The sequence below is a fragment of the Streptopelia decaocto genome (genome assembly GCF_964273445.1).
Source record: "Streptopelia decaocto genome assembly, chromosome: 3".
Classification (NCBI taxonomy): Eukaryota; Metazoa; Chordata; class Aves; order Columbiformes; family Columbidae; genus Streptopelia; species Streptopelia decaocto.
Genome location: NC_138656.1, coordinates 18,077,540 through 18,102,953, shown reverse-complemented (window position 1 = coordinate 18,102,953; position 25,414 = coordinate 18,077,540). Strand labels below are relative to the sequence as shown.

General features: G+C 44.5%; 1 protein-coding gene across 1 annotated transcript in view; it reads left to right on the top strand.

Moving 5' to 3' along the window:
• Nucleotides 1-22,059, top strand: part of CAPN13 (calpain 13) — a 58,881-nt gene extending 36,822 nt beyond the window's left edge. Inside the window, exons 12-23 of the mRNA XM_082049119.1 lie at nt 300-448; nt 4,305-4,465; nt 6,021-6,057; nt 7,752-7,814; nt 8,845-8,902; nt 9,805-9,872; nt 11,531-11,599; nt 12,702-12,780; nt 15,702-15,818; nt 19,272-19,327; nt 20,367-20,419; nt 21,579-22,059. Coding sequence (XP_081905245.1) covers nt 300-448; nt 4,305-4,465; nt 6,021-6,057; nt 7,752-7,814; nt 8,845-8,902; nt 9,805-9,872; nt 11,531-11,599; nt 12,702-12,780; nt 15,702-15,818; nt 19,272-19,327; nt 20,367-20,393 — 884 coding nt within the window. The 3' untranslated portion in view covers nt 20,394-20,419; nt 21,579-22,059. The remainder of the gene's footprint in view (nt 1-299; nt 449-4,304; nt 4,466-6,020; nt 6,058-7,751; nt 7,815-8,844; nt 8,903-9,804; nt 9,873-11,530; nt 11,600-12,701; nt 12,781-15,701; nt 15,819-19,271; nt 19,328-20,366; nt 20,420-21,578) is intronic.
• The last annotated feature ends 3,355 nt before the right edge of the window (nt 22,060-25,414 follow it).

Below are 25,414 nucleotides of genomic sequence, written 5' to 3'. Positions count from 1 at the left end.
TCATTGTTCTTCTGCCTTGGGGAAAGTGTACCATGCAGGTGAAGCAGAGGCAGGGGATTCAGAAATCTGCATGCCTTTTATGACTTTGCCAGAGATATCTAGAATGATAAACGAGCAATTAGTGTAAGTCCAGATACCACAACCCCTACTGGTATTGTAGAGACTGGAGTGCTCTGTTGTACTGAGAGCATCTTGGAGCAGTAACTGCATGTTCCTTCTGGGTCCATAAAAGCAAGATTTTACACAAAAACATCTGGGACATCCATGTGGCTACTATTAATCTATTACCACTTTCTCAGCAGGTTCAATTTCAACAAACCCTCAGTATTTCTTCAAAGTGCCAGATTATGACCCCAAAACCTATAATGTAGTCATTTCACTCATGCAAAAACACCCTGAGGATATACAGGATGCAAAAACCCTGAAGATTGGCTTTTCTATCACCACGGTAAGCACAATCAGGTATCATGTAGGCAGTGTTATTTTCTGTGTGGCTTATTATACCTGTACACTGAAATGAAAGACTGAATTGCCTTTTGGGCTGTAAGAGGAGAGCAGTCAGTACTTGGAGTGAACTTCTTAATGCCTGCTATCTTAGAATATCACAAGAAAAGTAGAGTTAGGCAAGCTTAGTTTCGTTTATTCACATCTTAAGAGAGGAAAGGTTGAACTTTCAGTTCTGTAGGACCTCAAAACAGTCCTGGAGAAACCCAGGAGATTCATAGGTTGCAAGAGATGCCAGGGCAATATCCTCTGTGCCCAGCAGTACTGGTGACATGCCTTACTGACCCAGTGCCAAGCACAACAGACAGCACTAACCACAGCACTTGAGCAGTACTGCAGGTCTAGCAGGCAATAGAATGCCCCCCAAAACATGCCTGTCCTCCTCACCTCCTCTTTTCTATCACAGAAATGTCATGTAAAACCAATTTGTAAAATATATGGAAGACTTTGCTCAAGACCAGTGCAGAGGCAATTCCCTCAGACCTGGGACCTCTACCACAATTGTTTTGGTTTGATTGTTTGTTTTGTTTTCTTGGTGACCGTCTAGGGAGATGCCATTTCAAGGGCAGTTCTTATCATAACATTACTGGGCTTACTGAAAGTGCAATTGCTAGTGTAAATAGGTGCTAGCCTTTTCCAAAGTGTTTTTGTCGTGGGTTGAGGGGAGTAGGAGGGGATTGTTCTTAATCTGAAGAACAAAAGGACACAGAGATTATTAGGACCCTAACTTCACATTCTCCTAATCGATGGAGAGGTTTGCTCTAGTCCCAGACTTTGAATAATTGATTCCTTAAGTCTAATAGCTTCTCATTAAGTAAAAGCATAGCTTTGTAGCTCATGAAAACCAGTGTCTGAAAAAATAAAAGTATAATAAAAAGAGTATCCCTCAAGCCAGTGGAATTCACTATTCCTACAAAAGGAGATCTTCTGCCTGGTGCAGATATCAGCCCCGCAGGGCTCCATGGGGCCAACTGTGCCACTCAGAAAAAGCTGCTGCTCCTGGTAAATGGGGAACTCACCGCTTCCAGCATCCTCATGAGCTGCCCCCTAACAGTCACCAGACATGGAGATCCCTGCATGCTCTTGCATGATGCCTGCCCACCTTGATTAGCTACCTATTTTGACCAAACTTTCACTGGGAGGTGATGGCATAAGTCTTGGATCCCTTGAAAAGAGGTTGCTTAATCAGGAAGTAGATAGAGGACGTATGTGCTCTACTCTTGCTTTATATTTAAAACTTCTTTCTTCCCCTCTCATTGATGCTCAGGTGTCTTAATTTGTTTTTTCTCTCTGGGTGTATTTGCAAGGATGGATGAAATTTGATGAGACACAGCCTCTGTGGGCTGTCTCACCTCAGGCTCAGTTTTGGCTTCTGATCCTAGATGAACTCCTATGCAAAAGCTGAAGGGCAAGGCCAGAACAAGCCATTACAAGGGACATCGAACTACTGTGGAGCACCTGGTCAATGAGGGAAAGGGGAATGTCATGCTGCTCTGTCACGCAGTAGCTTTTAGAAATGTAATGTTATTGGTACAAATCCATATGGTAGATTATACAGGAAATATTCTCCCCTGGACACAGCCTAAGAATTTTAACATGAGAGCTGGTCTTTTAGCTGCTCACAGCCAGCCAGTGTCCTGCCGTGGTAGAAGCAAAAGCCGAGTCCAGGAGCTAAAACCAGGATAGGTTCTTATGGAGGTACCCCAGAAATCAATTTAGGCTGGCGATAAGCTCCAAGCAGACTTTATTCTAACTGGAACCGCTTAGCAGAGAATCAACTAAAAACAGGGTTTATCTAAAATTATCCAGCACTCCGGCAACATTTAACAAACTGCAGGTTCAATATACCAGTGGGGTTATTTTTACTGTATGACCACACAGGAATGATGATCCACAGTGTGCAGGCACTCACAAGAAGAGGCGGCCTTTTTCATTGAAGGGTACCGACTCACAAGAAGAGGCGGCCTTTTTCATTGAAGGGTACCGAAAAGAAATAATCACTTGCCTGGGGTGGCAAGGTCTCACTCAAGGACATATCCAGAAGAAAATCACTCACCAAGGATAAAGGGATGGCACTCAATCCCGGAAAGTCTCCTTAGATGGTGTCCCAATCTAAGGGGAAGACTATCCACAGACTGGCTGCTCCAAGAAGACCACTCAAAGGGGGTCTTCGGCAGGGGCCCCATTTTATAGCCAGGTCAGGTCTGGCTGTGGTCATTATGAGCATGGTCCAGAAGCTACTCTGGGCCTGGGCACCCCCTTTGCTGAGGACCCTGTCTATTGATTGAGGGTCCCACCCCACCTGCTCCCCCAGCCAGAGGAAAATGAATGCGAAGAGTCATTGTGATACAGGGTGGAGGGACATGACTCTCAGTGTCTGTTGACCAAGGTGCCTACATGAGGACAGGCACAGTGGGGCACAAAAGGTGCTAAAGACCCATCAGTTGTCCTGTCGAAAGCTCAGGATCTCATTGGGGTGTGTGCAACTGCCACATAGGTGTACAAGCTCTATTCCCTTGGCTTCCCAGCGTTCAGCCTCAGTGCCTGACGGCAGTCAGAGGTGGCATCTGTGCATAGAAGTTTACAAGGGGTTTTCTTGGTGCAAGATTTAGCAAGTGCTGAGATTCATATGGCTGCACCCTTCCTCCCTCAGCTGCTTTCACTGCCATTACTCATTAGCAGCATCATTCATTGCTCAGTACCTTTTTAGATGCATCAAATTGTTGCTGTGAAGTAAAAAGGGTATTATCCCTTGGTAGGATGAGAGAGGAATACAGTGCAGAAAAGGATGCAAACCAGAATGGACATATCTGATAGCTCTAGGAAACCTTTGATTAAATATAGACGTGGAACACTAATACATGGCTGTGAGGGAAGCTTAATGTTGTGTGATAGAGCTGATTCTTATCTCATACCGGTTTTGACTCCATTGAGATATTAATCTGCTTCTACTTTTTACCAGAAGGAATGTGAAATGAGACCCAGAAGTAAAAAAAAAAAAAAAGATAACACCATTTATTTCTTTGCAGCACTGCCCATTTCTATCTGTTCAAGATCCGACCTATAATACTTGGCAGTCTACATACCTCCCAGCTGTCTGTAACAGTAGTCATCTTTTTTTTTTTCTCCCCAAATAGCAGTTTTATGTTATTTTCTCCCAAAGGCATGGCTCATAAATAACTCTGCCACGCTGTATAACCATTCTAAATGGAATTTATACATGCTGATGTATTTTGGGGAATATGTTTAGTAAGGGTTTTTTATTATGCTATCTTTACATGTCATCATAGTAATAGCTGTTGCATTATATTTGTTTCATCTCAGCAAAAATACTGGAATAACAAGAAAGATCAGAATATTCTGTTTTCTTGTGACACTTACTGGAAGGTTTGGGTTATGATTTTTTGAAGTGCTGTTATCTGGGTGAGATGCTTAATGAGCTCTCTGACCACTCCGAGTTATGCTAGATCTCAAGGAAGTTTTAGTAAGAGTATTCATCCTTGATTCCTTCATGAACTCTAGTCTGCTTAATGTTTATTGAAGTTCTCTTCAAATCCACTTACATAAATTTTGCCTTCTGTTTCTTCCAGTTCTTCCACTCTTGTGCATTTTTGCTGTGTCCCTGAACAAAGTCTGTCACCTGGATGGGCTTTTCATGCCACTGGGGAGGTTAAGGCGTGCTAGATGCGGTGTGCATTTAGAGAGCTGTGGAAATGCAAGGCTGCTGTGGGTGTTCTTTCTGATTTACTTTAGTTCCTGACATGGATGGGAGATGATAGCCAGCTGTATTTTTCTTTCAGGAGAACTCCAAAGTTCTGGAACAGAATTTTTCCGTGACTCGAGATGTGACCAACTACTTTATCTTGAGCCCCGGAACCTATGCTGTCATTCCTGCTACAACCGAGGACCAAGAATTTGAATTTCTCTTACGAATTTTTGTGAAGTATCAAGACTACAATGAGTAAGATGATAAGTACTCCTTGTAGGCCCTCGACTTACGGTGTGCCAGGATTTAACAATTTAATGTCAAGATAACTAATGGGGCAATTTGATTTTAATGTACTCTAGAAGCGTGTTGGGAAGACACAGCCGAGTGTTAAGCACCACATTGAGGGAGGTCAGATGTATAGTCAGGTGCATAGCGGTGGCCGCTGCAGAACAGGCAATAGCTCATCTGCAGCTGCCAAGGGTCTCAGCTTTGGTACAGAGCCACACAGGCAAGCAATAATTGTGAGATATGCCTCACCTAATTGTGGGGAAATCTCCCTTTAGTGAAAGGAAGACTGAGAAATGTTTTTTTCAGCAGCTGTTGTGTAGTTTCTTGTGTTATGCCAGATGGATCAGGTCCCATTCTGCCCAGAGCAGGACCAAGAGAAGCAGAGAGCAGCGAAAGGCCTTGATCCTTGCACACATCCATCTCGCAGACAGGCTGGTAGGGATCCCTGTGGGTGTGAGATGGACCTTGAAGATCAGTTTGGTGGAAAAATATTATCTTATTTAATTCAAAGGCAGCTATTACCACATTTTCATATGAATATCTGGGTGTGCTGTTTGCAAAGACCAAGCCCCAGCATTCAGCCTTACCAAATGACCTTAAAGCATCAGATGTGTAATGGCTTTCCTTCAGTGAGCTTTATAGTGGAGGCGATTGCAGCTCTTACCTCATAGACCACTATCTTAATAATGCGATTGCTTTCTAGGCTTTGGCCTCTGGCAAAAATAGCCCAGAACTGACAAAGGCAACTCCTTAGTTATGGAAAACAAACATGAGAAGTCTGTGCTCTGGGCTGGACTGCCTTCAGCATGATGAGTCATGCACACAATGGCTCAGCCTTGGTAGGCAGGTCTCTCCAGGAGAGCCTGTGGCTCTCATACACCTTCCTGGGCCAGGCCAAGCGTGGGGATGCCCTTCCTGTGGATCACTGTAGAACTCACCTTATATAGTAGACCAGATACTATAAAAATGACATCTGTTTTGCCTAATTTCTTTACCAAAAGCAAACCACAAGTACTGAATGTTGCTACTAAGCAAGTCTCAGAAGGAATGGTGATCCAAGCTCAATTTCAGGCAGTCTGCTGCCATTTGAAAGATGTTGCCTTTTAATAGCCCAGATGCTGTTTTTATTCATGACTATTAAACTAGGCAAAGAGAAAGCAGGTGAAAATTTTATATGGCTCGAGGCAGGGCAGCCCTGTCTTCTGTGTGGTGAGCTTAGTCCTGGCATGCTCAGAGTGAGACTAGTCACCCATTGGTGCTGTTGCCAGCAGGGCTGGCTTGGGGAAGGCAGTGGCCCCAGACCAGCCAGAGACTCAGCCGTGCTCATGTCTGGTTGCACAGAGAGACCCAGGACTGGTGCAACAGGCTCGGCTGAACTGGAACAGGCTGGGAGGTATGGGTGCAGAGCATCTTGTGGAGCCACAGGCTGGGTGAGTGCTCCTGTTGGTGCCTGTCTTCTGCCACACCTGCAAATCAATGCTCTGAAAAGGCCCGTTTGACTCTTGTAACTCTTTTCTAGGAACTCGAACTCCCTGCCCAGCCAAACGCTGCCAGTGGTAAGAGTCCATGAAAACTGATGTAGATAATGGTGGTGGTGAATGGTTCCCAGTGACCTGACCATTTGGTAGCCACCTCTACTGACTCCTCTTTGTCTTTCTCTGCATACTAGGCACCACTTTGCTTTTCTCACCTTTCACTACCTAGTACTTGTCCCAGGCTTTGACCCTGGCAGCCTGCAACCATGCTGGAAGAGCAGGTGGCCAGCCTGGGATACCTTTCTGGAGAGATGGGAGTGACACCAAAGCCCTTCCTCTTTACATATGTCTCTTTCAGAGCCTGATTTTGGAAGGAAACAAATCTCTACAGTCCCTCTGTCCAAATCTATACTGTCCATCTTTCCTTTCCACTTTGTCACCTTTAACACTTTGAGTAACCAAATGTAGCAGAGGGGATAACATTCCAATATACTAAATTCTTACAATGTCTATAAAATAGGTATGTATCTAAGGAGGAGAGAGGGGGAAACTTTGTAAAGGTCCCAGCTTGAGTTTAACCTCTTTTAAAAAGACCTCACACCTGAGGGTGGGATCATATGTGCTTTCCTCTTGGGAATGGCTTAATTTAAGTGCTTGCACCCTATCAAGCACAGAAGTCCATAGAGGTGAGGCCCAAACCACATTTATTCTGATTTTCATCTGGATATCTTCACAGACATACGGGAAATCACACTTCAAAACTGGTTGTGCCTCTAGTTCAACCCACGTTTCAGCCTATCTAGCCCAGATACCATCTGCTGCTGTGAACTGTGCAAATTGCCGGAGCTGGTCTGGTCCCTGCTGCTGTCTCACTGGTTGCTGGCAAAACCCTGTGGCTGCGAGGCTGTTATTTATAGCAGAGCAAACTCCGTGCAGGTCTTTGAAGCCAAAGGCGTAAAGCTGCCTCAGAAGAACAGAAAACAGAGTCCTTTCCTCGTGATTCATTTTCCAGCCTGCAATTAAGCCCCATTAGAGGGGTAGTGTAAATGGTGGCTTATTATCTCTTTCTACTGACAAGCTGTCAGTTTACTTGGCTGTTGTTATTAGCCCGTGTTTTGACTTTGATGATTTATGGTACCCATACTTTCTGCTCTTGTTCAGGTGTTTGGGCTTCACTGGTGTGAATTATCTCACATAGAGCTGAAGGCATCGGGGTTTAGGCTTAGATTTTTTGGGGAAATGTTACAATGTTAAGGATAGTTCCCCTTAGTGCCTAGAGGATCTCCTCACTGTAGGCTTGAAAACAGTCCCTTAACCATTGAATTGCAATTGCTCAGGTACAGCCAAGCCTGCCTTGGGGTTGAGAAGGAACAAGAGAAAAGGCAAAGTCTACTCCTGCTCTGTTTTCTTGGTTCACATGAATCTTCACATATCCTAAGCCACTTGTTTCAACTGAGGACCATTAATAAGCATCAGGCTTCATATCTCTATACTCAATACATGTATTGACTTACTGAACTCCAGCCTGGATGTGTTCTGTTGCCTTTCCTCAGGCTTGGAGCTGCTCCCTCCTGGTTGTACATCCAAACTGTGTTTCTTCCTTCATTTCAATAGCTGTTCTTTGCTCATAGTCCATTTTACTTTTGGGGTGTTAAAACTGCAGCCTGTACTGTACATTGCCTGTCCTCTCTAAAGTGCTGTTTGGGTCTGCAGACTTCTGCCTCCAGTTGTTTTGTAACTGAATTATTTATGCACATACTTTGTCTTTGATACAGGATGAACCAAGACAGAACCAGGACAGCTCCTATAACGCTCTCTTCCTAAGATACGCTAATCAGGTATCCTATCTAAAACATCTTGCTGAAAAATAAAAATAAATCAGGCATATGGACTTGCAAAAATAAAACTGACCTATGATGTTGATACAAATCCATTTAGAAAAATGTTTTTTGGAAATGTAGCTCCATTCTCAAGTGGATACCCTGAAAAGAGTATTGATTGACCTGCCAAAACCCCAAGAAAAATGGGACATTCAGCTGGGATGGATTGGCTAGCCCCATGTGTCAGAGGAGGATTGGAGACCTGTGGTTGTGCTGGTGATGGGCTTGCATGTGTACTTTTTTTTTCTTGTTTATTTACTGAAAGCAATTAGAAAGCCTTGGGTATTCCCCCCTCTCATCAGCATCATTTTCCATTTGCCTTCACAGCATTTGGAAACCAGACATCAGTAAGCATTTGAGTAATTGATTCCTGCTCTTTCTGAGCCAAACTCTGTGTGTTCACAGGAGATGCTGTTAATGGTTTAATAAACTGTTATAAAGAACTCCTCGACTTAGTCAAGAGGAAAAAAAATCACTGCCAAAAGTCTTTGCACAATAGACCTCTTGCAGTTAATAGCTATATCAATGCATGAAGGTGAAAATGAACACAGGTGCCATGCTGAATGCCCTGGGCATGTCTCAGGAGGGAGGCAGTCAGGTTCACTGATGGGCTGGGTGGCTCAGGGGGAAGCAGGCAGCAGCACTCCTGCTCCCAGCCCGCTCGCAAGCTGCCTGCTGTGCCTGCCCATTGGCAACTCCCCAGCTAGGGGCTGGTTAAGTCAGCAAGCATTCCCATCACTGCTGGAAGTATCCCACAGTGATGGAGAGCACCTGTAACTCCCCTGCAGACTCTTGTAGGGAAGGACAAAGAGTGGCCCAGCAATGTGGAGGGCTTTGCTATGCTCCCATGGGGGTGCTGTTGCTCCTCTGGCTTAAGCAGAGGTACTTCTTCATTGCCACTGTGTATGAGTAAAGAAGTTTGGGGCAAAAGTGACACAGAGAAAACTTCATGCTCACAGACCTCTCTTTGCATTTTACTCTGCATTAGGACTCAACTATTGATGCCTTGCAGCTGCAACAGCTCCTTAATGAAGTGATCCTGCAAGGTAATGCTTTTACAACCCAGCTAATGTCTTTGGTGCTTCCCTGTCCTTAATCTAGTGTAAATTAGACAGAGGGTTTAGTGGTGTCCTGATAGTCCTCTAAAAATCCTCAGTGTGGCTTACTGTGCTGTTGGATCTTGAAGAATGAGAAGTACCTCTACCAGGGTTCCTTTGGAACAGTTTGCTTTTATACTTTTTTTGTTAACCAAAGTAATGTTCCTGTGAAGAAGGTGATGGAACCCAGACCAGCTGCTAATAGATCCTTTAACGCATGGCTGTCACCAAAGCGGTGCATCTGTTTGACAGCTAAATTTCACCTTCCCCTCTTAGTTCTGCTGTGGGATAACCTCTGCTCAGCAGACTTACCATACACCATGCTGCCCTTCACCTGGTTGTCCCTGCAGCCCACATGAGCACCCCTTTCCTGCTCCGTGCCCCACCAATTGCAGCAGGAACTCAGTCCCTGTCTGGGCAGCACCAGTGAGCGCCCCAGGGAGCTGTGCCTCCCACTCTCCTCACTGTCACCCAGTTTCTTCCAGTCCAGCCCCGGCTTGCATCACTCCTCTGAGGAGGCCTGAAGCTGGGTTTCAGCATTTTCCAGCCTTCTTAACCTGCCTGCCTTGCAAACAGCATTAGACTGTGCAGAGTAGCTACCTGTGAGCCAAAACAGGGCACCCGTCTCAAGGAAGGGAGCAGTGGAGTTGTCTGAGACATGTCAGACTCCTTCAATGGACCTCAGTCTGACACGCAACTCTTGCTGTTGTTGGAGACCCTGAGCCAGATTTGGGGCTTTTTAGCTACATGAGCCTTTAGACTGGTGTCGTCCTTCCCTCCAAATGGTGACTTGGTGCCTTTGTCATCCCCCTCGTTCTCTTTGATTCCTTCTGTTTTGTCAATCCTTGCAGATGAAATGACCAGCCTGGGAGGAAGATTCAGCTTCGATTCATGCAGAGGCATTTTAGCTCTGATGGATGTATCCTTTCAGCAGGAGCAATAAACTTCCCTGGTGCTGCCCATCCTTGCCTTGAATTATGCCTGAGCTGAGCATCCCAGTGTGAGAACCTGCAAGTAAATATTAGTCACAGCTCTCAATAAATAACTGTCCCAGAGTCTGTGCAGGACTTGGCTTTGCATGCCTTGGCTCTGGTGTCTCTGCTGAAAGGTGAGGGTCAGCCTTCTCCTACTCCTGACTCTTTGCTCTCATTTTCCCCTCTGCAGGACCCAGGGCTTGGCTAAGCCTCACCCTTGGGTGCAGGGTCCCAGGCAGAGCCAGAGATGAGGCGGCAGCACAAAGCTCAGGCGGAGCTCGGCTCTTCCATCACGGATGCAACCACATTGGCCTGTGATGGCAGCTGGAGCAGGCTGCCAGCATTGCCCGCAAAGCTGGCATTAGGGGGAGAAGCGCTGTTGCTGCTGAACCACAGGCACTAACCTGGCAGGCCATTCATCCCTTCCAGTGTACCTTCCCTATTTAGATGGATCACACAGGTTTTTTTACTGTTAACAAGACAACACTGGAAATACATTGCTGGCTGTTGTAGAACAAGAGGGACCCTTAATGAAAACATAAGTTCATTTCTGTGTGTTTTCTCCCCCTTGCTTGCTCACTGTCTCTTTTCTTCCATGCCTTGAAATAACTTCAAGACATTTTCAGACCTTTACAAACTGCTAGGGAATGAATAAAAATGACCAGACATCCCTCTCTCTTTCCAGCTTTCTGCATCTAGCCAGTGAAAGAGACTTTTCCCCCTTTCCAAAGCCCCTTCTGGGCTAAGTGCTGTGAATGCATAGCACGTGCAAAGAACTGACGAAGCCACTGCTCGGCATTAATTCAAGATGGATTTTTCATTCTTTGGGCTGCATACAACCCATGTACAGTGTGACCTATCCTGGCCTGCAAAGACAAGATCAGCTTTTTTTTTTTTCACTCAGGTTTCATGGCAGTGGCACTTGTCTGCTTGTATTTCACTGGTGATGAGTTTTGCTCTCACGGAGTTTTTGACACCTCAGCTGCATTAGGTGAGGTGCTGCATGTCTGTCCAGGACTGCTAGATGGTGTAGGGAGGGGAGCAGGTTCACTGACTCAGTCATTCAAGCATCCCTGGGGGGTATCTGCTGACACCCCTGGGCTCCTGCAGCTCAGGTGGGAAAGTGTTTTCTTGCCTGCAGCATATGCACGCATCAGGGTTGGCTCCTCATGCTCTTGGCTCCTTCAGTGCCTGTTTCTCCAGGAGGACCCAGCCAGAGCTAATACTCATGCTCAGCAGTAAGGCAACGTGCCCATGTGGTCTGGAGTACGGGGTCATGTTTGTCCGCAGGGGCCTCTGTGCTCAGTGGCTACGTGTCAACTGAAGACATCACTGCAGGTTGCCTTGTGGTTAAAGGCCCCATATAAACAGAAACCTTTTGTGTTTTTTGTGAACACAGGTATGAGCAGCTGTGCAATGGGCCAAAGAAGGTGAATGTAACTATAAGCTTAATTGAGAGCAGAAAAGCTCTTGGCTTTCTCAACACAAAGTAACAAAGAGAAGAGACTGCATCTCATGTCTTTATGTGAAGACAGCATTCTCGGGAACAAAGACAGCCAGGTTTAGCTCTCATTAACTGTTCAATTCTTAACTAAATGCACAGCTCAACTCGAATGGACAACTCACACTGCAGGAGTTTGGGAGCCTCTGGCGAAGTCTCACTAAGTACATGGTACACGAAGGCTGCTCTCTCTTCTCTGCTCATACTGTACTCTTGGGCTTTTCATCAGCAGGGAGCAGATTCTCTATGATATCAAAGCACTGGGGGGAAAACATTGCAGAGGTTGCTTGCTTAGTGGGTCAGATTTGCATCCTCTCATGCAAAGGCTGAGAACTCAGGAGGCAGTGGTGTGTGTAAAGTGCTCCAAACAAGCAGCCGAGGCTTCTCTACCACAGAGTATATTGAGGTAAAAGTGGGAAAAGGTAGGAAGGCCAATCAGGCTCAGAATTTGATGGACATCTCTGTGTGCCACCACTGGCAATTTTTTTGAAAGCTTTCTAAGCTGAAACGAGTTCTTGAATAGAACCATCTGAAAAAATGTCACTTCCTCATTGTTTGAAGTGGAAATGTGTGGTGAAAGTGGAAATCTGGTGAAAGTTTATCTAGGAAAAGTTCTACTCCAGAACAAACATTATGTCTGGAAGCAGTGAGGACAGCAGCTTGGTATAAAGGGTCCCACCTAAATTCAGGCAGCTCCTCTGTGTCAGATTCTTCTCTCATCAGTCTTGCTGCAGGATGGGAAGATTTCCTGAAGCCTCAGACCTGGATGAGCTCCTTTTTGCCTCAGCCTGAGAGGCTGAGACAAAGCTGAGATGGTCTGAGGCCACCTAGGACATGGGGTGCCAGTTCCCCAGCTGGCAATGGTGCTCTTCCCGCTGACAGCACCTCAAGTGTGGCTTGTGGGCTTTCAACAGTGGGTTGGGAAAGATGATGCCACAGTATTCAGGGACTCCTGGCTTATTTCACATGTAGTATACCACGTATTTTTGTCAGAGGAGGTGTGAGTGTTCCCACTGCTGCCTGCACACCTAAACCAGGGGGAGTGAACAAAAAAGCTTCTACGCACCCAGAACTGTGTGATTTCTTACACCATAACGTACTGTCTGAGCCTTCTGGAAATAGGTCTCCCTTGTCATGGTCACCCTTTCTTGTCACTGAACTTCCTTGCAGCCTGTTTATTCAGTAGTGAAAGCATCCTACATAATTAGCTGTAGTGGTAAATGTGGGAAATGCTGATACCAGTTTGAAATCTGCATTTACGCTGTTTTTTTAGGACATCTTCAGCAAGGAAGACAGAAATCATTCTGGATTTCTTGATGTGTCTGAATTGAAGAGTGCGATACAGACAGCAGGTACATCCACAGGTGCAGAGCTGCTCCCTTTCTTGTCCCTGTGGCAGTGAAGGAAAGGATGAAAAAGAGAGAGGAAAGAAAAAAAGAGCCTCAGGGAGAAAGCGGTTTGGATTGCAGAGAAGTGCCAGTTAGATCACAGCTGTGCTCAGAGCGCAGCATTGTTTTAGGGCATAGAGACAAAAAGCTCATTTTGGGGAGGAACTGCAGCTGGGGAGCCAGCAGAGTTGCATAGCACTGGCCAGAGCCTACAAACTGGTCTGTCCATTGTCCCTCTAGGTCACGGACAAAACATCCAGCAGAGGAAAGGAGCAAGGAGCAGCCTATGCTTGTGGTTACCCCAATTCCTGCAGTTTCTCTCCAGGGCAATGACTAAGTCTGTGACAGACATTTATTTGGTTTGCACTGACCTCTGTTGGCTACAACAATGCTGAAACTTGCAAGGAGAGCATGGGACCTCTTCACACATTTGAGCTGGGTCGTCTCTCCAGAGACTTCGTATATGAAATACAGCTCTGAGACAGCAATCCTGTTCCAATCCTGCAGTAGGGAAGCTCCCATTTGGTTACCTAGAGCTTGGAGTGGTGGCCCCAGGAGAAGCTTGGTGCAGAACTGCTATACGTGGAAGCTGTCAGCTCAGGGAATGTATAATTTTGTTGTTGCTGAGTGAGGGGCAGAGCGTTAGCATCTGCCTGAGGAGCACAGCACTAATGTGCCAAATGTCAACGGAGAAGCTGCCAGGTCCATTCCGTAAGAAAGGCGCTAAACTGTAAAACTGGGAGGAAAACTATACATTGAGATGTCCTGGCAGCCAAAACATCTGCAGCTATTTGAAAGGATAAAAAGGCATTATTAAATGGTAAATTCAATACATGTTAGGCTACAAGCAGTTCTGAGCAGGGGGTAAAAAGAAAATCATGAGCTCATTTTTGCCACCTTCTGAGCCAGACAGTTGCATTTGAACCTGGCTTTGCATTAGAATGATCCCTGTCCTGGCTTTTAAGCAGGAAGGAATGGACAGCCCCAGAAGGAGTTTGGGAAGATGGTCCTGCCTCTGGGAATTGCACTAATGTGTCTAAATACAACTCCCAGCCAGTTGTTGCATGAAGTGTGCAGTGCTTTCCCCAGAAAAACACTGAAGTCTGTGCTTAATTTTCACTGTTTTCCTAATGCTTCAAAGCATAATAATGATGGGTCAAATTTTCTGCCAGAGTAAAGCAGGATGGCTGCATTAACAGCAGTACTGCCCTCAAATGCAGGAGCATTGACCTGGGGTATTTATAAACTCCTCACTGGCAATGCTAGATGCATCGAAAAAATTGTAACAAAACAAAATGAAAAACAACAACAACAACAAATCCCACATGAAGTCTGTATTTTAAAGCTTGACTAAAACTAAGATAAGGAATCCAGCAGACAAAAGGTGTGAGGAGTAACCTTAAAAATAAGCAAGGGCACATAACTGAAAAGTCTTGGGAACAGAGAAGACTTACACTTCAGTCTTGCTGATGAGGTTAATTGAGAGACATTGCCAGGTGAGCAGATTTCACAGAAAGTATATCCCAGACTGACCATGCCAAATTGTCTGTGTTTTATTAGTGTAAGACACGATTATGGCATCTCATAGGCAGCACTGCAATGCTTGCAAGAATCTGCTCTCCAGAGAGAGCTTGATTGAATTTCCACTGCCTTCAAAAGGTTAAAAATGAGATGGGATTCAATATTCACTACTACAGTGGTTCTTGGCAGTCGTTTAAAACCAAAATCAAAGAAGAAATTTCATTAATTAGATTTTTTAATTACTTTTTCTTCCAGAAAATAAATCTAAAGTCTTGTTTATCTTAATTTCAAATGTATCTTAAATCCAAATGTATTTCCATTATTTAAATATTTAGCATTTTAATTCTGCTTCCTGCTGTAGACCTCCAGCTAGGCTCATGCAACCAGTTTGTCATTGTACTAACCCACTTCCATCAGCTGTATCTCCCCCTGTGCAGGTTTAGAGAAATAATTCCGTTCTTTTCTGCTTAGTCAACTAATTTGGCTCCATGATGAGTTAATTTAAACCTGAAAAGTTTAGAACTGGTTGAAAAAGCAGGAAAGCTACTTCTCTTCCAGCTGAGCCACTAAAAACTAGAAGTGAGCAAATAAGACTCTTCTGAAGTCTCAGTGAATGCATTAAATCGAAGCTATCAGTCCAGCTCTCTGCAGAAAAGTTCTCTTTTGTTTAGCAAATCAGCTTTTAGTTCAAAATAGATTTAAATCATTTCTCTTATGTAGCCAGCACATTTAGGGTAGTTTTATTTAACTAATAAAAGAGTAATTCTAAAAGGCAATTTTTGTTCATCCAATTGAATACCAATTTCCATCCAAACAGACTGTGACACAAATACTGAATAATAAGCTAATATAAAAAAAAAAAAGGAAGAAGAAATGCACCCTTTACCATTTTCAAATAGAAGAGAAAATGTAAAAATTAAGAATCCCAGGCATGCTATGCTGCATAATAGTATGAGTGTGCACTATCTCCCTCTTTAGCAGAAAGCGACAGTGGTATTGTAAATTCTGTGCTTAGACTAACAGTTATGAGCCAAATAAACTCGCCCTTTCTCACAGAAAATAAAATCTAAAAAGGCAAAGTGAGATAACACTTGATTATTTAGCTCAGTGTTCCCTGTTTTCTGACCTAAGCCACAATTCAAGCAAGTGACTAGAAGGACTTTGATTTTCCATCACCCTGCCCTGACTCTCATGCACAAACCTGGGGAAGGGGAAGCTGCTGTCCAGGGATGCAGAGACATGCCATGACAGGGTGGAGGGCTGAAGACAGGCCTCAGCTTCTTTTCAGGGTGCACAAGGCCATCAGAGCTGGTCCATCGTCCTGCAGTGTGTCCCCAGTGCTGTCATTCTTCTCCCCTTTGCAGGTCTGGCTACCAATGAGCAGCTCCTGTACCTGATGGCCCTGCGGTATGGTGATGCTGACAGGAGAATCGGCTTCTCTGACTTCGTGTGCTGCATGCTGCGCCTTGAAACCATGACCCGTGAGTCACAGAATCACACAGAATCACAGAATGGTTGGGGTTGGGAGGTACCTCTGGAGATTATATAGTCCAACCCAACTGCTAGAGCAGGTTCGCCAGAGCAGATCACGCAGGAACGTGTTCAGGCACGTTTTGAATGTCTCCAAAGAAGGAGACTCCACAACCTCTCTGGGCAGCCTGTTCCACTGCTCTGGCACCCTCAAAGGAAAGAAATTTCTCCTCATATTCAGATGGAACCTCCTGTGCTTCGGTCTATGCCCGTTGCCCCTCATCCTATCACTGGGCACAACTGAAAGGAGTCTGGTCACATCCTCTTGACACCCACCCTTGAGATATTTATAAACATTGATAAGATCCACTCTCAGCCTTTTCTTCTCCAGCTCTCTCAGTCTCTTCTCTTATTACATTCTCCAGACCCTTAATAATCCTTGTACCTCTCCACTGGACTCTCTCCAGTAATTCCTTGTCCTTTTTAAACTGGGGAGCCCAGAACTGGCCAGCCCTAGTGCTGGGGCCTGGGATCAGACAGAGAGTGTGGCAGCATGTACCTCCCCAGGCAGAATGCAAAGCCAGGCTGAGGGCGATGGCAGGAGGCAAGGGACATGATATGTCTAACAATGCATGTCTAACAGCGTAGCCTGGAAATAACAAACCTGCACAAAGTCCAGGCATCCCTTTGGGTAATCTGTTTGCCAGAACCAGATTTGTCTCCTGCCCACAGGAGGAGCTGGCTGGTAGAGAGCGGTTTAGCACGGGGAGTAAGCAGCAGCAGGGAATACAGTGATGCCCAGGCTGGAAGGGAGGTCAGCCCCCAGTTTTCCATCAGAGCTCATAAGAAAGCCTGTGGGCTGCACTGGCACCACACCACCCTGTGTTTTTCTCTGGTGAGCAGCAATGGTAACATATATTCAGAGTTTTTCCAGCTGCCAATCCATTTTTTTTACTGCATGAATGTAACCTGGCCTCTGCAGGCTTGTTCTTAGAGCCCCTATATGCTAACTCATTTTCTAAAAACAAGATATGCCCTTGTGCTGGTGCCCTTCCACACAAGCTTGAGCAACCTGGTCCACAGTACAGCTTCCTCTGGGTGGTGTGGAACATTGCTGGTACCACTGAGAGGAGACTGCATGCATTCATGGCCAGTGAAGAAGAGAGAGAAATGTCATCTCAAGTGGAAGGCTTTAACTTTTGGTTAAAATCTGGAGAAGTCTGAACCACAGCAAGGGATGTGCCCCTTGTTTTTCTTTTTCTCTTTTTTTTTTCTTTCTGTTTTCTTTTATTCCCCTGGAGAGATGTTCCCACCAACTTCAGTGAAGTTCTCTCCATATTTTGGTAGGGAGAAGGTCTGAGGTTCTTCTCAGCAGATAAGACAAGCCCATGCCCTGTGTTGAGTCCACCTATTGTCTAACAGTTGCAAGGAGGGAGTGTTTGAAAATAAGCCTTTGCCTGAAAGTAAATGGAATTCTGTTTTACAAAAGCATAATTTTTACTATTATAAGTGTTTTGACTGGAAATACTGGTAGTTAAACAAACCCAGCAACTGTGAACCATGTGCTAGAACATTGCTGCAGCAATTTAGTTAATCTTTGGAATGAGCTGTGTTTGCACAGCGCATGGAAATGAGTGTTCATTTTTTGCCCATGTGTTTTTAACACTGATGTTTTATGGGCCAACAGTGGTCAGCGGATCCATCCAGATGATGCTGCCTAAAATCACATTTCAAGGGAGTGCAGCAGAAGCAGCTCAGAAAGTCAGTGTGTCCTGATTGTAATGCTTTCATTAAAAAACAGATAACTTGTAAGCATCCATTTTTTTTGGTGATTATACATGTCACTTGCTGTAGCTGAAAATTCTTATGCCTAAATTATTACCGTGGCATTTTTTTCCATGTTAAAAAAAACTCTCTTACATTTTAAGTGGCACTGTGAAGACAACTCCTTTACATCCATGTGGAAAGGAATCTCTAAAAGTTTCATTGCTGTCTGCAATAAGTATCGTAATATGATTTCAACTCTTTCAGTTATCACTTTACAGAGGGTTTAATGTGGAATACATTTCTCAGACTTTTCAAACCATTGTGAATGAGATGGTTACAGGAGAAGATGATAAGAGTGCCAAGTGGGAATAAAAGGCAGTCTACCTTTATGATGACATAAGTGCAGCAGGTCTCATTAAATCATTACTTATCCTTTCAAGATAGCCAGAGATGAGACCCAAACCAAAAGCAGGAGCTTCTTTGCACACTCTCTTTAACTGTAGTTAATGAAGCAGTAAAGGGACACTTACCTCTGCCCAGAGGAGGTACCTTCAGCACTGCCCTTTGTTCCTGGAAAGACTGCTGGGTGCAAGCCCAACCCTGCAGATACAACCTTGCCAAGGGGCTGGGTGCGACATGGGGCTTTCTTTATTCTGTGCCTTTCTTCAGCACGGTATAGGCTGGATGTGCTTCATCGTGACGGCTTTCCTCTCTGCTTTTCACTGCTTTGGATCATATAGTTAGCTCTGGTTGCCTCCTAAGGGGCTGGTGATCGGTGGGCTCTTCTGCCCTGTTCCTACACTCTCCCAGCAGCCTTGCACTTTTGTTTAAAGCCAGGCAGGTTAAGAAACATTCATGATCTTAAAATGCCTTTTCCATCCAGAGTGAAAAAACAGTCTTCTGGAGAAATACATCTTTCAAGGATAGTCAGACTTAAATTTGTTTCAACTTTTTATTACTGTTTATAACAGCACATTTCTAGCAGTAAAGTAATTTCAAGATAAATAAAAAGAACTCAAAATACTTTGTTTTGACTTTATCCAAACACTTGGCTTTGAACATTTCTCCTAGACAAACTGCAATATAAATGCATACATAGAAATTCAATATTTGAATGGATTTAAGTTTTCTGATGGCAAAGTGTTCTGTCAGAAAACTTCCAGCAATGTTAATTTCAAACTCTAGCTGAATAACAGCAGCATCTGCATTTATATTCCCTGGGAAAAGCTTGCAAGGCATACTAATGACTCCAAGAAAAACGCTTTCTTTAAAGCACACTGTGATCACTCACTGCCAGGAAAGGTGGAAAAAGACCAACAGAAAGTTTCCCTGTGGGAAGGCGTGTTTCATTAGTTCACCGTTCTCCTGTCATTCTTCAGGCAGGAGCTACTATTGAAACAAATTATGAGAGCAGATGAAAGCAGTCACATTGAGCACTCCCTGTCCTTACATTTTTTGTCAAATTCTGGCCCTGCAGTTGTGATGCTTTCCCAGGCTGTGACCCAGGGCACAAGGCAGTGGGTTATCCAGCCCAGAAATGAGACGTGGCTCAGCAGGGCAGCATGTGTGGACACCCAAGCCAAGCAGAGCATCCCAACATGGGGGTCACATCTGCTTCTCAGCTGCCACAGCCTCATGTCTGCGTTGCGTTCTTGCTTCCTCCTCATGAAGTATGATTTTCTTTGTTCTACCCCTAGGTGCATTTCAAAACTTAGCAGGGGATGGATCACAAATTTTGATGACAGCGATGGAGGTAAAAATGCTCCTTCCTTCTCTCCCAGTCCAAAGTGGGACCACTAAGTGTGTTAGCAGGAGGGTGAAGTTAAAGATGATGTGTGATGTATGTTGCTAGGGGTTTTTCACCAACAGTGCTGAGGGTTTTGCCTGGCTGCATGTGTGTAATGGGCAGCTGGGAGGTATTATTTTCCTGGGGTTCCCTGGCCCCAGTCACATAGCTTTGCTACGGTGAGCATAGTTCAGGGGTGCCCATCCACGTCCAAAGCAGAGTCTTCTCTTACTGCTGCCAGCCTTGTCATTGCTGGAAACATTGCTCAAAGTGACTTTGACGAAGTGGGAAACAACAACAAAAGAGCCCTCATTTCTTACTGCCCCATCTGTTAATTCTGAATTGTGAAACATCTTGGTTTTAAGAAAGAAATTGCAGACAAATGCTTGCTGCTGCTGTTTGTCTTAAAAGCACAGCCTGAAGGATAGCTAGCTGAATGGGGATACATCAAGCTTTTTATCAGCTAGTCTGAAGCAAAAATCCTGCTGTGCTCCGTAGTGATATGCCTGAGTGCTGCATTTTATCAGTCTGGGGACTGTTATTTGACATCAGTGTTTAAAAAGATGGTTTTTAAAAAAAACTTTTACAATTTTGCCATCTCCTGTTTACACTCTGTGATTAGTTCAGTGGCTCATCGTTGATTAAAGCGTTGTTGCACCTAGAGCTGAGCAAGAGTTTCCAAGCAGAAACTCTGAAGCTGTTTTACGGGGTGGTCTGTAAGGCAACCGCATTCCCATCCACCCACAACCACGCAGGTGCTGTCCTTTCCCAGCAATTGCTCCTTCTGCAGCTGCTGCAGTCATTTATCATGGAAAACAAAATATGGAAAGTGTTTATAGGTGTGAATTGTAAAAAGGGAAAAAGGCATTTCCAAACCCCCTTAACTCTCCTGTGCAGGACAAAATGCCACAGTCACTGGGTCAGAGCCTGAGGGTATCAAGACACACGTCTGAAGGTGTAGTGTAACATCATTATGTAACTGTACCTTTTCTTCTCCTTTTTCCAGTGGCTGACTCTTGTCATGTACACCTAAAGGGATGTCAGAGCTCAAAGTGGCTGGTAAGACATCTCCTTAGTACTGTACTTATTGAGAAGAAAGGGGTGGGTACCCTTAGAGTGGCCAAGGTGAACATGAGTGAAGGCCTTACAAATAGCTCACCCTGGGGTTGTGGAAGGTTTTGAGAGAAAGAGAAAAGATGAGAGCTGCAGCATGAGAGGGGCTGCAAAGGGAATTGGAATTGGGGCAATTTTTTTCTGGGGAATTGTTGATGGCCTTATTGGTTGCTCAGACCACCAGTGGCTCTCATCAGCCCCTTGCCAGTGGTTTCCACCTAAGGTAATATATTTCCAATAGATAAACTAGCAGAACTTGTCTTTTTTTTTTTCTTCTGAGGGATGCAACTGCTCCTGCATATCTTACATAGCTACACCAAATGTAAATCCAGGTAGGGATGGGGATATGAGATCAGGACCCTGGGAACTACTGACCTGTCAGCTTCACCTCTGTGCCTGGGAAGATCTTGAAACAGATCCTCCTAGAAGCTATGCTAAGGCACATGGGGGACAGGGAGGTGATTTGAGATAGCCAGCATTATTTCATCAAGGGCAAGTCTTACCTGACCAGCCTCCTATGATGGAGCAACTGCATCAGTGGACAAGGGAAGAGCTTACAGATGTAATCTACCTGGACTTCTGTAAGGTCCTCCACAACGTCCTTCCCTCTAAATTGGAGAGATATGGATTTGGCGGGTGGACTGCTTGGTGGATGAGGAATTGGTTGCAAATATGAGACTAGAAGGACCTCACTATAGAGCATGAGTTGCTTAAATCATTGCTTGCAAATGCTATTCATAGTCTATTTAGTCTTCTTTTTTCCTTTCATGAATCATTCATAAACTGATCATAACTTCTGCAAATATATCATTAATCATAATTTTCACTTACTGGTTTTGAATGAAATTCTGCCTGTAGGTGTTAGTAAGCAGCTCACTTGTACAATTCAGCAGCCACTTGCAACTGGAGACCGGGCAGTCATAGCACAGGCCTCTTGGAGGACTGAAACTCTTTAAACTAGAGCATAACTAACCATAAGAGATGTGGGAAAACACACTGGCTGTTTGTTGAAAAAAATCCTGTTGGACAAAATATTCTCATTAGTGATTTCTAAAGACTGACATTCAGTTGTCCTTTTGAGTGAGTCTCTGTACCTCTTTTTTAGGTGTCTTTTCTGCTCCTTAGCAGGACACAGCTCAAGGCCATCTCATACAAGACCCATCCTTGGGGATCTTGAAAAACCACTACGAAGGGGTGAAACCAGGTTTCTCGTGGACATTTGCTTACGCTTGATGGTATTCAGATGTTGGGATGAAGAGTCCTTTTCAGGCAGAACGGACTTGCTTTGGAGAGAGAAAGCTGGATAATGAGAGAGATCCATGGGCAAACTGGTAGTACTTAATGGTCAGGACAAGCTGAAAGTGCTGACTAGAATCTCTTCTCATCTTCCTGTAAATAGTATGGCTGGTTCTCTTAGTTAATGCACAGAAGTCAGGAACAGCTTAATTAAGTCAAGAAAGAACTGCAAGTAAGAACAGAGTTAGGCCTTTTGTGTGGAAGGAGTGCCTATCACTTAGGTAACAGAAACAATTAAGACACAGTTTTATTAGAATTATTTCTTAATTTGCTTGTGTGCCATTTTTAAATGCCAGAAAAAGGTTGAAAAAATTAACCATAATTCATAAATAACACTAAAAGGTTTGTGATTTTTTTTTTTAAAAATATTAATAAAAAAAATAAAAGTCTGTGCATATTTGAGTTCATCAGCTGTAGGGATTCCATTTATTTATTATGAAGCATATTAGAGATGGAGAACAGATTGTTCAGTGTTTTTTTTCTGATTTTCTATATCAGGATTGCCTGGGAGGAAACAAATTTATCTGAACTGCATTCTCTTTCTGTGTCCTGATGTCTTTAATAATATAGGGATTCTTCAGATATAATTCCTTCTCCAAAGTTTAACTTAAATCTGCTAAATAACTGTAACCTTTCTGTAGTCAACACACAAATTCTGCTTTCATACATTTTTATCATGGTGATAAAAGCAAATCTAGTGACCTACTCAACTATCAGAGAAAAAAAAACCTCTGAAGACTCAATTTGTGAACATACCAAAAAGAAGGACGCAAATGTCGATGGATGAAAGCAATTCAGGGTTGCCATGGCAATATAATTCACACTATGCCTCACCCAGACCTTCTGCACAAGTTTCCATTGAGGTGTCCACATGCTAGCAACAGTTTTACTCATTTGGCAGGGAGATGTCACACACTGGAGCAACAACTACGTCACAAGGTAAAGAAGGGACCCATGTCTTTGATATCACAACGTCAATGAATCTGCAGCATTGTCTTGTTCTGCAGCTCCAAGAGCATTAGTCATGTTGGTAGGTCTTGTGCAAGAGGGGCCACTGAACCCTCCCTTTCACGAGAGGGGTGGGGAAAGGGAAATCAGTAAAATTAGACTATTCCAATATTTTTCAGTTATATTTAAACAAACTGACTCCTTCTCCAAAGTGTGACTTACACATCCCACCCAAAATCATTAAGCTCTCTTTCTCAAAAAAAAAAACGAAGTTAGCAAAGAAAGAAGATAAATAAAAAGGTGGCCATGGAAAAATAAATATGCTTTGCTAAAAAAGGATATTAGTAGGTCCATTTCAGAGAAGTGTGCTTGTTTAGCTTAGTCTGGGAATTCAAAAAGGGTGAGTAGGAATCTGGAAGTACTTCTGTATGATGTCCACCACGCAGCTCAGGGATGCTCAAGCTGGCCCAGCCCTGCTGGAAACAAACTGTTTGTAGCTACATGAAAGTCACTCATGGTGCAATTATGAAATTCAGTTCAAGTCAACAGGCTTAAATACATTCTAGTTGTGTGAAAGTCCCATCTATAAAAATACCAAGCTGTTCAGCTCAGCGCATTAAGACTAGTCTTTAAAACATCCTAATTTGCAGACAATGTGTTAAGTTTCCTTTTTTTACGACACATAATTGCCTTTCTGTGGAAGGCAATTCTGCTTGTCGTGAGACAAAGATCTTTGTCTCTAATAACTTACTCTGGCCACAGACTGATATGCTTCTTCTTCACTAAAAAGCCACCAGACATCCCAGATGAGAAACACTGATATATGATGTTGTCTCCCTGTGGACAGATGCTGGGGATGCTGGCTCTTCTCATACCAGGGGTACACGTGTGCCCATGGGCAGAGCCCCTGCAGCCGGTCGTGACTGCACATGCTGCAGGCTGTACCCCACGGCCACCTCCATCACACCAACCCTTCACTATGGTGTCTGTGGTCGCTGCACGCCAGCGGTCCCTGGGACTATCCGACCGCCCCTTCGCGTTTGTGTTCTGGGGCCTGTGTGCTGATCCTGCACCAGGGCAGAAAGTAATAACTCACTGCTGTCAAGCTGAGCCTGCCTGCCTGTCTGCAGCCTTGGAAGAATTGGTATTCCACTTGATTTATACTTCCAACCAAGCTAATTAAGCAACAATGCAGGAGGAATCCATCATTGTGACAGACTTGTTGATTAACCATCCCACAAGCAAAGTCAAGGGTGTTTGGTAGCCTGAAGAAAAAAAAAAATGGGTCAATAGGGAGAAAAACAGTGATTTGGCCGTATTACAGTAGTGACTATTATTTTCAAAAGCAACAAGAAGCTTAATACATTTCACAAACACAGGGCCCAACATTAAAAACAAAGGCAGCTCAGATCAGTGGGGTGTTAGATAAAGAGGGAAAACATCATCTCAGCTTTGTGTGATTAAGCTGTGAGGGCCAACTTTATGGGCCTGGTGCCCCCATTAGAATCCTCTGCACACCTTCATCAGTGTTTGCCAGCTCTGAAATGTTAGTGCAATCCCCATGAGGTTTCTGACATTTGTGAAAGTGCTGAGATTCGTGCAATTATGATAATATCCTCTCTAATTTTTTTGCTGAAAATCAGTTTCTAGTCCTCAGGGACACAGGTCTGAAAAGCCCTAAGAGGATCTTCTATTAGAAACTGAAGAGAAGGATTTTTAAATCTTCATGATGCTAAAACCCTCATGAGGGTAAGAAGCAAGCAATGTGAAGAAGCAGAATCTGAAGCAGATGAGATTAGTGATGCTGAACTCCCTAGCACTGAGGATGGGATAAAAAGCTGATGAAATTAGGTAGCATCTGAGACAACCATTACCATCAGAAGGACTTTGGTGCAGAAGTGGCGACAGCTGACCTTGCGAGCATAATCTCTGGATGTAGATTTTGAAGCTCCGCTGTTAACTGCTCTTCTGCTGGGAGCTGAAGTTCCCCACATCTGGTGTCTGCCTGGCAGAGGCCATGCCCGTCATTGTCAGGATGGATGGAGGAAGAAGCTCTTGTGTGTCTTGCCTACAGGGCCTGATCCTGCAGATGTTCCCAGGGCTTTCCAGAAGCCTTAGAGACTGTGGCTTTGGTGCCCGTGCCTCGGTGAACCCATCCTGCCATTCTGGTATGGGAGACTGGGAGTGTGGAGGGCCAGTTTCACAGTAACTGATCCTCCTTTTTTGCCTTTGGCTTCACATCAGGTCTCTCCCAGAGAAACTGCTGCAGTTTATACAGAGTAACGAAAACATCATCGAGAAAAGAACAAAAAAAAAGCACCATAACATCATGCATGGCTGAAGCGGGGAAGGCTGGTTTTGACCCTGGCTGTGAGCAGCCCACTAGCCCGTGCACTTTATGGCCTGCACTAATGACTTTTATTTTTTTTTTTTTCTTAATGCAATGCAGTCCCTGAAGCAGGGACCAACCATGCCACACCACAGTAGATGCTCTGGCTGTGGCCTGCAGAGTCACAGGTGTCTCTCAGGCAAGGGTGCACGGTATGGGACCGATATTCCTGCGTGCAGCCTGGAGGGACACCTGCAAGCCTGGGCGTGCTCAGCTCTTGCTGCAGCCTGCCCAGAGATGGTGACCCTTCTCAAAAGAGGTACCTGTTCTTCTCCCAGTACCCCAGACTCAGGGAGGCAGATAGACAG